This window comes from Danio rerio, chromosome 4 (assembly GCF_049306965.1).
Source record: "Danio rerio strain Tuebingen ecotype United States chromosome 4, GRCz12tu, whole genome shotgun sequence".
Taxonomy (NCBI): domain Eukaryota; kingdom Metazoa; phylum Chordata; class Actinopteri; order Cypriniformes; family Danionidae; genus Danio; species Danio rerio.
The window spans coordinates 13,490,082-13,506,426 of record NC_133179.1 but is presented as its reverse complement, the minus strand read 5'-3'; the positions used below and the strand labels follow the sequence as shown (position 1 = coordinate 13,506,426).

The 16,345-nt window shown below is 36.2% G+C and overlaps 1 protein-coding gene across 1 annotated transcript; it reads left to right on the top strand.

Moving 5' to 3' along the window:
• Positions 1-988: 988 nt before the first annotated feature.
• On the top strand, positions 989-13,837 carry lemd3 (LEM domain containing 3). Its single transcript, NM_001044864.1, has 13 exons — positions 989-2,289; positions 6,379-6,419; positions 6,502-6,571; positions 6,673-6,749; positions 6,901-6,980; positions 8,644-8,789; positions 8,876-8,977; positions 9,060-9,162; positions 10,287-10,465; positions 11,042-11,123; positions 11,284-11,389; positions 13,128-13,206; positions 13,286-13,837. The coding sequence occupies exons 1-13, from the start codon at positions 996-998 to the stop codon at positions 13,450-13,452; spliced, it is 2,526 nt and encodes an 841-aa protein (NP_001038329.1). The 5' UTR covers positions 989-995; the 3' UTR covers positions 13,453-13,837.
• The last annotated feature ends 2,508 nt before the right edge of the window (positions 13,838-16,345 follow it).

Genomic DNA, 16,345 nt, shown 5'->3' with positions numbered 1-16,345 from the left:
GTTTTTTGTTGTGTTTTTGAGTTGGCATTTCTGTATTTTAGTTAGCATGTTCTCCCAGTGTGGTTTTCTCCGGGCATTGGGCGGATCTAGGGGTGGTATTGTTGATGGACTGACAGATTGATTGACAGACAGACAGACAGACAGACAGACAGACAGACAGACAGACAGACAGACAGACAGACAGACAGACAGACAGATAGATAGATAGATAGATAGATAGATAGATAGATAGATAGATAGATAGATAGATAGATAGATAGATAGATAGATAGATAGATAGATAGATAGATAGATAGATAGATAGATAGATAATTTCTAGTCTTTATATGTATGTTTTTGTTTCTGCTTTATTTGACACCATGCACGTTTGAATAGGGAGATAAACTATATATCCTTCTTTTTAAAATAATATATAACATCATTTTAATGCTGTAAATATTCAGTGAACCTTGACAGACTTGATTGTACTTGTTTATATATTTACATTTTTTATTGTTAGAAATAACAACAGATAGTATTTTTGCTGTTGCTTTTCTTTCATTATTATTATTATTTATAATTATATTTATTAATAATATAATATTATATTATAATTCCCAGTTATTGTTGTTGTTAATAATTAGGAACAATAACAGAAACAGCCATTAAAGGAAAATAATAATAATAATCGTCATATGTATTATTACTATTATTATAATAATTAGGCCTATTATTATTATTTATACAAAACCAATTAAAACATTTGACCATTTATCAAATTATAACTCCTTTGTGGAAACAGACGTGTGTGGGGTGAAACTTTTTTTTATTGTGTTGTTATTTTTTGTGACTTGTTTTCCTCCATATTTCTTGATTGTGTTTTGTTGTGTTGTTTAATGTTGGTCATTTAATCACAAAAAAGGGTTTCCTGTTTCTTTCCTTTCAAGTTGGCCGTCTGTCCGCTTACTTTTACGTCACTTCCGCCGTGTCTCGCTGTGTGCGTTTTTCGTGCAAAGATGGCGTCTGCACAGTTAACGGATGAGGAGCTTGTGTCTGAATTGAAACGGCTCGGCTTCACCCCGGGCCCGGTGACGGAGAGCACGCGGCCCGTGTACTTGAAAAAACTGAAAAAGCTGCGGGAAGAGCAGCCACAACTGCGGGGCTCCCGGAGCGGGAAAGGGCGCAGCAGCAGCGGAACTATCAACAACAACGGCAGCGGCGCTAGCAGCAACAGCAGCTCGGCGGCGCGAGCTCCGGGATTCAGCGCCAGGCCACCGACCAGTGACGTCACGCGCCTGAGCGCCAGCCGGAGCGAAAAGCGCAAAGCCGGAAAGTTCGTGCTGGGCTTTAGCTCGGACGAGTCGGACGTAGAGGCTCCGCAGAAAAAAGGAGGCCCGAATCACGGCGGCAGCAGGAGAGACCGGGGATCCGCACAGCAGACACCCACCATCAGGCCTGCGGGAACACCCGCTGCCGCCGTCTCCCTCGGGCTATCCGCGGACAGGAAAAGCGTTTCTGGCTCTCCGTGGTGGGCAGACCGGGGGAAATCGGGTGATTTAGCGGAAACGGAAAGAGACAGTCGGGCTGTGAATGGGAATAAGGCTTTTTACGAGTCGAACAGTAGTAAGTTAGCCAGGGATTACTCTGATTCCGACGAGGAGGAGGAAGAGGTGGGTGAACGAGACCGTCCGCGCGAACGCCGTCTGACTTCCAGACACAGTCCACCCGCCTCTTCTTCCCCTTACCGGAGCGCCTGGAGCTCGGATAAGACGGCGCTGGGCGCGCATGATACACCAGACTACAACCTAGATATGGTCGGGGAACGGAGGGACGAGGATGACAAGGAACCTAGCGAGTTTAGCGGAAGCTACGTGAGCCGCAGCTACCCGAAACTGTCCGGAACGGGCAGGGATGACAACAGCGGTGGGAGCAGCATCCCGTCTGGTTCTTTCCATAGGAATCACCTCGACAATGGAGACGGCGAATCCGCCTGCAGCAGCCGGTTCAGCATCGGTCTCAGACCACGCTTTCCTTCCTACACCGCGACTTACCGAGCGAACCACTCGAACCACACCGGTTCCAATCACTCCTATAGCCATGCTTCAGCTCACAAGTCCAAGCAGCACACCACGGTCCCGGAGGACGAGCTCCTGCAGCAGTTTAAGCGGGAGGAGGTGTCCTCCACCGGCGGCTTCAGTGCCCACTACTTGTCCATGTTCCTCCTGACAGCCGCCTGCCTGTTCTTCGTGCTGCTGGGCCTCATGTACCTGAGGATGAGGGGCTCCGGCACCGCCGTGGGTGATGCAGTCAGTAAGTATGATGTTGGCATGTACATCAAAACTTGTCAACAAGAAATATTTAGAGCGGTAAAGTCAGGTAAAAAAATTTACATAATGACACATTTAGTTTCAAAGTCATGGGGCTGTCTCTAAACTTAAACTTGGCAGGGTAAATTAATGATGTGCTGTGCTATTGGATGGTATACACATAAATAATAGGAATTATATCATGAATTATCTCATAGTTTAATCAAGGAATAAGTATATTATTCTATTCCACACACAACTATACAATTCTATTGTAGTAACATGCGTGGATGCTTCATACAAAAAAAAAAAAAAAAACAAGAATGAAAAATGGGAATACAGTGGTGCAATTAATGTAGTAATCTGTAATACCATTCTGTTTTGACATTATTATGATATAAGCTGTAATGTACTGAATTCTTTATTGTACTTAAAAGAATACTATGGTAGTATTATTCTGTGATGATAAAAAATAGTTTGAGCCCTCAAATGTGACCATAATTTAAATGGAGAATACCTCACGCACGGATATGTTTTCATCAAGTGTAGATCACTAATGTTGTTTCTTTTTTATATTAGGAGCAACAAGACATTTCATGACTTCCTTTAGATTTCTGTGTGCACTTGTTTAGTATCTGCTAAATATGGTAAAAGGCATATTGTCGTGTAAACCGATGTATTTTGTGAAATGGTGCTAAAAGCTTTAGTTACTAAAAGTTTTTCAGCTCTGACTCAAGTTTGCCCAATCCACACAGCCATCACCCATCACCCCAGACTATTTGCACCTTCTCAGACAGGAAATGGTCTATGTTACCGGTGTTTTATGGGACAGGGAGAGGTATTTGCATTTGAAGTATGTGTGTGCACAGCAGTGCTAAATGTTATGTCAGACCTGGGATTTCAGATAGCTAATCAAATCTGTGATAAATCAGTCAAATAATTTATCTTTCAAAATAATATATATTTTTTTGTGATAAAACAGAGCCTTCTCTATAAATTTCTATTAATCTATCCTCTGGTTTGGTTCGAGATTGTGCTAAATGAATGTGTTTTTATTATGATCTGAATATTTAATTGGATAAATATAACATCTTCTTAAATTCTTATTTTAAAAATCAATCAATTATTAATTGGACTGACGTTTTTCCAAAAAAAAAAAAAAAATGAATTTAAAAGTAAAATATTTGAATGGGTGTTTGAAAGGTCATAAATGAATTCCTGAAAAGTCTGAGGACCCTCTGGATGTCTGTTATTTGAGTATAATCATGGCCAGTCCCCACGTTTGGACATGTTGGCATCCTTTCTGGTCATAATATGATAGCCAGCATTAATCTTTTGATACATTTTCCCAGATGAGAGAAACTGTTCTTGGATGTGCGTTCAGTGGCACTCAGTTTTAATAGCTTGAGTACCATCAGAGTAAAGTGCTCTGGAGGCAGTGACGGCTCTTGAGAGGAAGCCGACTGATGAATTACTATGTATATCTGTGGCATGGCTGCTCGCTCAGGGAGGGAGCTTTGACTGGAGATCGCGCTGCAGACATCTAGGTCACAGACAAGCTAAAGCGGCCTAATTGTCTGTCTCTGGGGACTCTGGGAGCTCGCGGCCAACTAGAGTGACTGACTTCTCTCTGGCCGGATGAATGTCTGATTCTCACTTTGAGAGCGATTATATATGAGTTTGCACTTTCCATGGGTTGTAGTTTGCAGCTTTATTGTGCACAACACATGTGCAGCATTCATTTTTTTGCAACCATGATGTCAATAATGTAATGCAAATAACTTGATCTTCCAGTATGTCCAGTTTGAGTCACTGTCAGCTATTTTTAACATCCTGATTATTTTATTTAGCGGATGTAAGGTATTTTAACACACCGAGAAAAATATATATGTTTTGCAATTATAACTTAATTTCGCATATTGGCTGCTGTAATGTGACAATACTGCTTAAATTAAAACATTTATCATTGTGTGTTGTTTAGATATGCCACTTTTTACAATATGGTAGTATTCTCAACTTTAATCTGATTCTGAATATTGGGGGTTCAAATATGATGTTTTATTTTATTAAAAGCAAATAGAAATTAAAAAATTCCTCCTGGAGAGATGAGACTTTTTATCAACGTTTACATTTTCAACAAGTGGCAGTAGGAGTGGGATGCATTGAAAAATAATACATTGTATGAAATACCATCTGAAATCTTAAACAGAATTTTAAGACTAGATTTGATCAAGTGATTATTTACCAGATGTCATATTTGACACACAAGAATAATAATTTTTAATCAAAGGTAAAGAGCCTACCTAATGTTTGTACTGCACAATTCCTTCTACAGTAAAACACATTTTACTGCACTGTCCTGCTTTTAATGCTTCCAGAAGACTTTTTATTATTTTTTTTAAATGAAATGAACTTTAATTTTTAGCTAAGTGACACCAAAAAATCATAAAATAGTGCTAAAAATCTTATTTAATTTATGTATTCAATGTTTACTGATTTTTAATTGTAGATTTATTATTGAAATGTTCTTGCCATGAAAAAAGCCTTGGTTGCAGACATGGCATTAAATAAAAAACAAAAACATTTTCTAGAAACTGTTCAAACTGTTCAAAATAACTGCGATAGTTGCCCAGTGATTTTAAACTAACACTTTGTTTTAGCAACTTAAGTGTAATGTATAAAATAGATTATTAAATTATTTTTTTTCTCTCGCGCTAATGTCCGCTTTATGGTCTCCATAAATACATGAAATCTTCAGATTGGCTAATATAATTGGTTTAAACACATTTTAGTATATTTTAGAAAGGATTTCCAGTTATTTGAAAGCATTTAACTTGAAAAGGTAACTTTAAATTTGAAATGTTTTATTAAAAGGAAAAATCTGAAGCATCTATGGGAGCAACAGTTTAATTATATCTATCAATATTTCTAGTTTTATTATAATTATTACCTTGAGAAATTACACTCTATTGTAGAAGAACAATGATAGTTTATATCGTGATAGTCTTTCTCAAAAAATGCTTCGTGCCGACTCTGGAGATGAAGTTCATCTGCTCACGACCTCATTAGATGAAAGACATTGCAAAAACAGCATCATGTTTATTGAATATGTATGAAGAAAACTAAACTGAACAGTCTTTTTGCAGTTCTTTATTCACAGACAGCACTACTTCTGATCAATTCACCCAAACATTTAAGTTCTGTCAAATTCTGCACTAAATAGTTAATTCCTTAATGATTCGTCAATTATAAAAGCACTAAGGCACCTGTGGAATTGTCTTTCAATTCATCATTATTTCTATTGCGCGTATACAATGTAGATTGTGTCAAAGCAGCTTCACACAGAAGTTCTAGTAAATTGAAACAGTGTCAGTCCAGTTTTCAGTGTTGAAGTTCAGTTTAGTTCAGTTCAGTGGGGTTTAACTTTTACTGCTGAGAGTTCAAACACTGAAGAGCAAATCCACCAATGCACAGCTCCATAAGTCCCAAACCATGCAAGCGAGTGGCGACAGCGGCGAGGAAAAACTTTGTCAAAAGTAAAGAATTAAAAAACCTTGAGAGAAATCAGGCTCAGTTGGACTTGACCATTTTTCCTATGGCCAAACGTCTTGTGCAGAGCTGCAGGCTAGGCTAACCAATGAATAACTTCATTGGTTATTACTATTGTTAAAGTTTTAAATAGACCCAGTACTTCATCACTTGACATCTAAGTCAAACCTTGTCATGAAACGAAAAAACTGTCTGTATGTTTATGGCTTCCTCTCAGAAACTCAAATGGTTTACACTATCAGACGGCTCATATTTAATATGGCTGACTAATGTAGTCTACGATTGAGAAAAGCAGGGCAGTCGCTTGCTAAATTTGGGCCCAGGCCAGAGTGAGGACAGATACGCAATGTTCAGACAATGACTCAAGTGTGAGACGACGAGAGGCTCATGCTTATAGTCGCACCCTCAAGTGTCTGTCTGTCTGTTCTCAGCATGGTTGGGAAACACTGTCCAGTCATATTACTATAACGTTACTGAATGTTACGAGATTTTACCAGATGTTGAATAATGCAATTTTGTAATCTTAGTTTTCTTTCTTTTTCAGTCATGCAGCATCCATTCGGAGCTGAGTTTGATAAGCAGTATGTAAGTATCTGTCCTGTGTTTTAATCTTGCATTGAAAAATGGATGAATAGTCTGTAAATATGTATTTGCATTGGATCTACAGGACGTTAAAGAGCGAGAACTCATCCTTAACCTTCTCTTGTCTCTACATGAGCACCTGGCCAGTGTTGCAGGTGAGTTAAAGCACATATTTTTACCTCTCTAAGCATAGTACTGAGTTAAAATCGGTGTCTATGGATAATTTTTTAAATTGTGCATCTTGTTTGCCCTTTAGGAGAACATGATTGTGGAGATTTTAAAAATCCTTTAAACAGAAGTGTCTCTTTTAGTGACGCCTCCAAGTACCTCAAGGTTTGTTTTGCGTTTTGAAGGGTCTGGTGCTCCCTTTTCATTTCTGTCAGTCTAATTAGCTTGTTTTTTTTATACTGACATGGACATTTGGTCTTATTTAGTTTGTCAGTGTGAAAATGCACATCATAATAAAGTGTCCTTCTCTTTCAAGCTCCAAAATGAAGCCTATGAAAACTTGATTGAAACGTCTTTAGAATGGGTCATGAAAACCAAAGATGTTGTTGGAATAAGGTACCTAATGTCTGTCTATCATTGTGTCTTAAACGCTCTCTCTTATTGGTTAGCTATCTTTCTATATGTCTGTTAATGTGTCTGTTTGGAATTCCATCCATCTATCAATCATAGACATGGGGGTTGGCTCATTTGACTCAGATAACCAATAAGCATTTCAATATGAAAAGCAACGCCCCCAAACTGATTCCATAGACTTTCATTATAAAGGGCTTAGATGCATATCTTTGCATAGCAGTGTCATACAGACATTACTCTGGTACCACGCCCATAGCAACAAAACTGAGTATCCCAGCAACCATTTATCAACAGCTATATCTCAGCATCAGACCATACTAAAGACATAGGGATTGGCTTGTGTGACTTATGCTAACAAACGGAACCAAAGTCCCTTTAAGGCACGTCATTTCACTCGGCAGCCATCTTTGAAATGCCTCTCGGCCAATATGCTCAGGCATTCTGTTTGAATGGAAAAACATCGAATTCCCCTAAATTACTTGCCAAGCTTACAATTACATTCCATATTACAAATAACCAATAGAATTAAACAACTGTCTATTTAGTTTTATTTTTAAGTGTTCATATCACACAAAATCTGCAGAAACTCACGTCTGGTCTAAGCCCTTTACCCTAGAGAACTGTCATTCTATAGTAATCGCCAATTAGCTCCTGTACTAGAAGGTGGGGCTTCTTTCGCCATATTGACAGTTACACTTTTCCCCATTCAAAAGTATACGAGTGACATGTCTTGTGTATTCTATAGTCGTTGGCGGAACTTCCTATATGCTACACATGCTTGCAGTGACTAGCTACATGCCCAAATTACCTTGGCAACTGCCTAGCAACACCTTAGAAAAAACTTAGCAACTACTCGGAACACCCTATCAACCAATTAAAATGCATCATACCCCATCCATTTGCCACGCAAACCCCACTTTTATTTTTTCTTTAGGAAATCTGTCTAAATGTATATATAAGTCAGTTTATCTATCTATCTATCTATCTATCTATCTATCTATCTATCTATCTATCTATCTATCTATCTATCTATCTATCTATCTATCTATCTATCTATCTATCTATCTATCTCTGTCTGTCTGTCTGTCTGTCTGTCTGTCTGTCTGTCCGTTTGTCCACCCATCCATCCATCCATCAATCCATCCATCAATCCAATCTATTTGTCCTTCTATTGGTTGGCATTCTAGCTGTCTGTCATTCATTTAAGTTAGCATTTTACCATTCTAGCTTTCTATTCATTTAGTTTCCTTTGCTAAATTCTGTATTTCTGTGAAGCTGTTGCTGTAGCTAGCTGCCATTCTAGCTATTTATCTGTTTTTCTAGTCGTTGTCCTGTCTTTTTATGTTACAGCTGTCTGGCTGTCCATCTCTTTATCATTTTCTTTCTTGCGTTCTGTTCTAGCTGTCTGATTTAGCTAGCCTTCTACCTTGCTGTCTAGCTATTACTCTGTCTTGCTGGCTAGCTGTTGATCTAGTCTTCATTAGTTCTGTCATTTTATCTGCATGTCATTGTAACTAGCTATCTGTGTGTCTGTCTAGTGATCTAGTTGGCATTGTCTGTCTATTTGCAACCTTAATACCTGTAGTATTTCTTGTTGTGTGCCGTTTTCCCTATGTTCACTGGTTGTGTGCTGTTTTCTGGGAAGGTTGATTGGTGGTGACCCTGATCATCCCATAGAGGATGTATCTGAAATCTCTCGTCTGGAGTCCATCCACCCCCGCATGTCCTTCTTCTGCCGCTTCAGACGAGCCTTCTTCACTGTGATCTACAGAGTTCTCCTCATCCTCGCAGGTGCACATCTGCTTCCTGTACAGCTGAATCTGGTCTCCAGTAAAACCATTGTCTTCTTCATAATTTTCTCACTCTGTTTCTCGCAGGCATCGGTGTTGTTGTGGGTTTGGTGTATTACATGAAATACAGATGGCGCAAGGAAGAGGAGGAAACCAGACATATGTATGACATGGTGGAGCGAATAATCGGTACGACTTCTTTATCTAGATCACATTTATAACATAGAAAACGGGCAATGCTGAAGTAAAGCATGTCTGTGTTTGTTTACAGATGTCCTGAGGAGTCACAATGAGGCCTGTCAGGAGAATAAGGACTTGCAGGCATACCTGCCCATCCCTCACGTCCGTGACTCTCTTGTCCAGCCTCAGGAGAGGTATTCCATCATTACTTTTTGTTTCGGATTCAATTTTGTGTAAAACACCCTCTTCTCACTGTCCAATGTTCTTGAAGTTCAAGTCCAAAGTTTGTGCACAGTAAGGAACAGGTTTCCTGTTGCACATTAAGGGTGCTTTCACACCTAGAGTTTTGTTTCGGAACCTGTCTCGTTTGCCCAGTTAGCGTGGTTCATTTTTTATATGTGAATTCAGCAATCGCGCTCGGATCCACGCCAAAACAATTGCTCCGAGATCGCTTGAATTAGGTGGTCTCTACTGGAAATGAACTCTGGAGCAGATCTATTGTAGTGCGAAAGCAATATGATCCGAGTCCTGCTAAATCACAGTGTATTATGTATATGTCATAAGCATAAATACGGCTATACAAAGAGAGAATGAGTAAGTCGGAAGGTCGTTCCTACCGGTAATCGTGCGTTTCATGTAAAATACGAAAGTGAAAGCATGCTGAACTATTAACGAGAGCTGTTTATCCATTAGGAAAATTGACCGAACTGCAGTAGTTTATCTGTTATTTATCTCTATGATGTAAAGCCTATAACGCATAAGCCAACTGCTTTGTATGAGAAAGTCTACCTCTGCTCTATATTTAGCGACGACATATGAGGGTGTCACCATTTAAAATCATAAGCTTTCTGCTTATAATGTCTTTATTGCTCAACGTCATAAATTAAAATAAGGACGCATGACAGCAGGACTCTGCAAAATACATCCTGAAACTCTGACCAATGTAAGGAGGGTTAACTCGCAAGTGACTTGCTTTAGCTATTTTGGTCCGTTTAGAAACGTTGTCGTGTGAAAGCGAACCACATCAAGAACAAAAAGCAGCACTAACAATCTAAATCCCTGTTTCAGAACAAAAGAATCGATTCACTGGTGTGAAAGCACCCTAAATGCCAATAAGGTTTAATGTGTGTTTTAAGAATATAAAATGCTTGGTTATCGAAAAAGGCATGTAAAAAGTTAAACATAAATATAAACTATAAAAAGAAATAAATAATAATAAAGAAGTTTTCTGTATTATGTAAGTGTTAAAACTGTTGTGCAAAATTCTTCTTTCTTTGCTGTTTATATTCTGATGGGTATGTTTTTGTTGCTCTCTCAGAAAGAGGATGAAGAAAGTGTGGGACAGAGCAGTTTCATTCCTCTCTGCGAATGAGTCCCGCATCCGGACAGAGAAGCAGAGGATTGGAGGGGCGGATTTCATGGTGTGGCGGTGGCTTCAGCCCTCAATGTCACCTGATAAGATGTGCAACATGCCCTCCAAAGTGTGGCAAGGCCAAGGTATTGCTTGCTGTGAGATATGCAATTTAAGGCCAAATTTTTGCCCTTTTGTTGTATCAGTCTAGTTTTAAATGCAGCAAACACAACAGGGACCGTTGACATCAAAACAAACCAAAAACAGGACATGGTGACACAAGATATGACCGTTAAATGCAGAATGCTCAAGCCATAGGTGTGTTTCTTGTCATAATTATGATGTTGCCCATTGCAGTTCAGTGCAGCTCTCCAAAACATGTCTTCTTTCAGCAGATCTTTTGTTTGGGAAATGCCAATTCCTGGCAATATATTGACTATTACACATTTTATACGCTATTAAGGAGTCTAAAAATGTGATCACACATGCAACATCCTAGCATGCAGTATTGTTTTGGATGTCCTGTAAGTTTTCCTTTGTCTTTTAAAGCTAATGAATGCAGTGAAAATCAGGACTAAAAATTATCTTTTTATGTTTCTGTTGTTGAACAAAACAAACCAAGAAAATTACACATGTAAACAACCTTTATTTTGAGCATCCTCGTTGTTTTGGTGATTATCGTTTGTGTTTGTTGATTTAAAGTGGCTTGTTTTGCTCTTCAGCATTTCCGCTGGACCGAAGAAATTCGCCACCAAACAGCTTAACGCCATGCTTGAAGATTCGCAACATGTTTGATCCTGTAATGTAAGTTTTTCAAGGACTTTAACACATGAACGCAATTTAAATAGTTGTTCAGGCATGTAAAATCTATTTACTTTCATGTAATCATAAACTTTGCCTGATATTTGAGTAGTTTAGAGAGTAGTTCTCTCACTGTACTTACCATAATTTCCCTCTTCTACAGGGAAGTGGGGGAAAACTGGCATCTCGCCATTCAAGAAGCCATTTTGGAGAAGTGCAGTGATAATGATGGAATCGTTCACATAGCTGTTGACAAAAACTCAAGAGAGGTGAGTGGCTTGTGTGGGTTGTTCATAATTTACACAATGGATCTAAAAGTTCTTGTCCAAGAGCTAGAGACGCCCTACAAAGCGAGCTTAAACAGAATATTGCGTAAAATTCATTTTCATTAAGCTGTGTGAAACCATTATTAACTAAAACTTTCAAATTAAGTTAGGATATCTGTAAATATTTTTTTTGTCGGAAACTTAGCGCTTGGGGGAAAAAAATGAAATACTTGATGTGATACAAAACTTTTTATGAATTTATCAAGTATTTGAAAATAATACCATTATTATGTCAATATAAATTATTAAAAAGTTTTATATTATTATTTTTTTTTTGTATAATATGTGTTTAAACTGTACTTGAAAACCAAAACCACACTATACGACCATATGTGCATAAGTAGTATTTCTTAGTAGGTGACATCACTAACTAATGGCCTGGCATACAGCATTTAAGTTTTTTTTGTTTTTTTTTTGGGTGCAAAACTTTCCAAACACAGAACCATTTGGTTGTGTGAATCAGGGTGTCTTTAAAAGTCTTGAAATGTCTTAAAATATTGATTCACCATCATAATAATGGTAATAAACTGATTAAAAACCCTGTACAAGTCTAAAATTTCATTTTTTTATGGTTTTTTAAAGGGTCTTAAAGTCTTAAAATTATTTAAATTACAAAAAGTAAATTTTAGCCCTTAAAATGTCTTAAATTTGCAGAAATATTGTGTTGTAGGTTGTGTTAAATAATTTTAAACAGGTCTTAATTTTGCTTTGTCCAAGTAAAGCTACTCAATTGGGCTGACATGCCTCTAATCACCAACAAACCATTTAAATAAAACCTTTTATTTATATATATATATATATATATATATATATATATATATATATATATATATATATATATATATATATATATATATATATATAAAGACTTTTAATATATAGACTTTTTAAGACCCTTTAAAATAAAAATGAAATTCTAGACTTGAATAGGGTTTTTTTCATCAGATTATTTATTGGGTTTTTTTAAAGATTTTATATATATATATATATATATATATATATATATATATATATATATATATATATATATATATATATATATATATATATATATATATTTTTTTTTTTTTTTTTTTTTTTTTTTTTTGCAAGAAGATACTATTCACAACAGCTGTTAATTTTTTTTACTGCAAATTCCTTATTTAAAAAAATAAGAAAACCAAAAATAATTATGATTTGTTATGATAGTACTGGTAATAAACAAAAAAAAAACCTGTATAAGTCTAATGTTTCGTTTTAACGGTCTTAAAAGTCTTAAAGATTTGACTGTATAAAACCTGCAGAAACCCTGGTAAATGTACCCTAAAACTGAAGAAAAAATTGTATAAAGTTAATTAAAAATGTTAATGGATATTATTAAATCGCATATCAAAATGACATAACCTGAAATGAACAAAATAAATAAAAATCCAAATTAACTACCAATTACTATCTGCAATAAAGTTTGATCTTAAACTAACAAATCCTAAATATAAAAGACTAAATATTAGGTGAAATAATCCACGTTTAAGTACATTTAAGCTTTCATCTCTATTTGAGCCGGGTATTCGATGGTTGCCTTGTTCCCAAAAGACACGACTCTCCCTTCACTAAATGAGTTTCATTGTGTTTTTTGCAGCAAAGTAACGTCCCTAGAGGCTTTTAGCTAATGAATTGCTTATATGATCTTATTCCCGTCTAGGGCTGCGTTTACGTGAAGTGCCTTTCAGCAGAGCATTCTGGGAAAGCCTTCAAAGCGCTCCACGGCTCCTGGTTCGATGGTAAACGACTATCATATTTCCTCTAGTCTAATTATCAATTTTCAGTACGCTTCAACAACATGTCACATGTTTCCAACAGGTAAGCTGGTGACGGTCAAGTACCTGCGCCTGGATCGCTACCACCAGCGTTTCCCACAAGCCCTAGGCTCCAACACACCTCTCAAACCCTCCAGCTCCAGCATGAACAGCATGTCTCGTCTGAACCAGCGCTCCAGCACGTCCAGCTTGAAGGACACGTTCTCCTGAAGGACATGCAGGACGGCCACCAACCATCCTCTCTGCTCTCTTTCACCATAAACGAAAAGCTCCCAGCCAGAGGGAAACACGTTCAGGAGCAGTCGGGCGACTAAGGACGCCCAATCAGTTTTGTCAGCCATATGCAAGCAATGGTGTTTAAACCTGTGAGCTGCTGTGTTTTTGTTTCTATTTTTTTTCCCTCTGTCCGTTGGAGTCAAGGGAGAAACTGTGGCGTAAATCAGTGGAAAAGAGAGCATTGTTTGCTCCGGATGAGAACTTTTAGGACACAATCCTTCTCATGTCTGGTGCAAGTGGACACACATTTCTGGTTCTTTGATGTATTTGCTTTTGTTTTTATTTGAAATATACCGTCTTTATGGATTCAATAACAAAATGGCTTCCGACTTTAAATCTTACAACAAACACAAATGAAAGTTTTCCGGCCTCTTCTGCTTCTCATTTTGTTTTGTTACAAGTAACTAACTCCCCTCCTTAATTCCAAGGAGCTCTGTTGGGCTATACATAGCTGCATGTGCTGGTTAAAGTATGCCTATATTTAAGCTTTGAATTGTATCATATATTGTGGATGTTTATTTCCCTGAGGATGTTTTTTTTTTAGCTGATGTATTCCATTTAATTATTATTAATTTGTTTTTGTTTTTTTTGGGCCTTTTTTTGTAGTTTTTAGTCCAAGAACGGCATGCACACACACTCTAAAGAAAAAAAGGAGTGCTGTAAATATCTCATTGAATGGTGGTGGTGCTGGTGGTGGTGGTGGTTGAAATCATCTGTATGAAATTGAAATCGTCATAAGCTCTCGTTTGTTTCTTGCCAACAGAATAACTACACTGCTGCATTCAGAGACGCGTGTCATGTGGAGAGACCATTCGATGCCATGTTTCTGAACACTAGTCTTAATTGTCACAGTCTGATTATATTCAAGTATATAATTATTTACTGTTGTTTTTGTTTATATTTTAAAGGTTATGCTTTCCCGTTATAATTGGTGGTGCAGATGGATGTTATTTTTTTTTTCTCCGTTCATCTCCCCGCTATTCATTACTTGGCAATTTTAAACGCCATGCAATTGCTGTTTTTAATCTGTTCCCGACCCTTCTAAATTTCCAAAAGAGACACCTTTTCTTTTCGATGGAAGTTTTTCTTGTACACACTCGTGCGCAGCCTGATCTAATTGTAATTTGTATGGAGACACTCATAAACAGAGCATGTCATGCTGCGTTCATGTCTATTTTGGATCACAAAGATTTATCAGCTTTTGTTTAGATGCAGTTTGGGTTGATATGAGGTAAATAAAATGTACTTGTTTATTACTCATGTTTATTTTCTTCCTTTGTTTCTACGTGAAGCGTTTAGGATTTTGGTTTGTTTAACTGGGTTTTACATTTGTTATATTTGACTTTAAGATGAATGTGAACTATCAGTGGTTTAAAATGTGTATGTAATTGCCAAGCCAGTCTATTTATATTGAAATGGAAGTTTTAATACAACAGCATTAAATTTTAAAGTTAAGAATCTCCGATATAGTTCATAAGGTTGTACTGCAGCATCAGCGGAACATTTTGTAAGCTATAATCTATATCTTAATAAGTCTGATAAGATTTTATACAGTTGAAGTTAGAATTGTTACCCCCTGAATTATTAGCCCCCCTGTTTATTTATTTATTTAGTTTTTAATTAGTTTAACAGAGATAGTTTAACACATTTCTAAACATATTAGTTTTAATAACTCCTTTCTATAAACTTATTTATTAAATCTTTGCCATGATGACAGTAAATAATATTTGAGGATGTTTTTAAGACCCTTCTATACAGCTTAAAGTCACATTTAAAGGCTTGACTTGGTAAAGTTAACTAGGCAAGATAGGGTAATTGTATAACAATGGTTTGTTCGAAAAAATATAGCTTAAAGGAGCTAATAATTCCAACCTTAAAGATGTTTTTTTTTTAAATTTTGTTTTAGAAATAAAACAACTTTCTCCAGAAGAAAAAATATCAGACATACTGTGAAAATTTCCTTGCTCACTTAAACATCATTTGGGAAATATATTTTTAAAAATAAAAATAAATTAAAATTCTGTATGTAAAAATCTTGTATTTCAGATAAAAAAAAAATTATTTATATATATATATATAATATATATATATATATATATATAAAATGTAATTTCACTATGTTGTAACCAGATACTACTTCTAATCATAGAAAAAGTCCAGTATTTTTACAGTTGTAAGCCTGACAATTGCTTTAAATGTCTGCATTATTTACTTTTCTGCCATGTTCCCAGTTTCTAAACTATATTCAAGGTTTAGTATCACTGTTCTTTTAATTAAAGTGCAGATGTTATATGTGCAGTGCTCAGCATTTATAAGTAAACCCCTCACAAATTTTATTTTCAATTCATATTTTTAATAGGAAGATATACAATATTATATGTGTGCATATACATTAGATTAGTCAGTACTAAAGCTAAATCTGGAGCTTATCTTACTAAATAACTTACAATAATGTTCCAAAAACTAGTACATCCAAATGTATATGTTATAGAAAAATATTAAATACAAAAAAGGAGTACAAAAAATAAAGAGAAGCAAAAAAAAAAAAAAAGGACAAATTTAGTTGAAATTTTGAAGGATGTAATTATTATTTGTTGCATGAATTTAACTGCATTATTTTTCAATTGATAAATATGTTTGGTGACTAAAAATATTATTTTAATAAATAAATCTGTTTAGTAAATCTGTTTTGTTTAAATGCACCAAAATACATTGCCTACATTCACTAAGAAAAAAATATATACTCATATTCAAAATGGGGTTTACTCAATTATGCTGAGCACTGTAAAACAACTATTGCTTAACAACAACAAAAAAAAATTCAAAA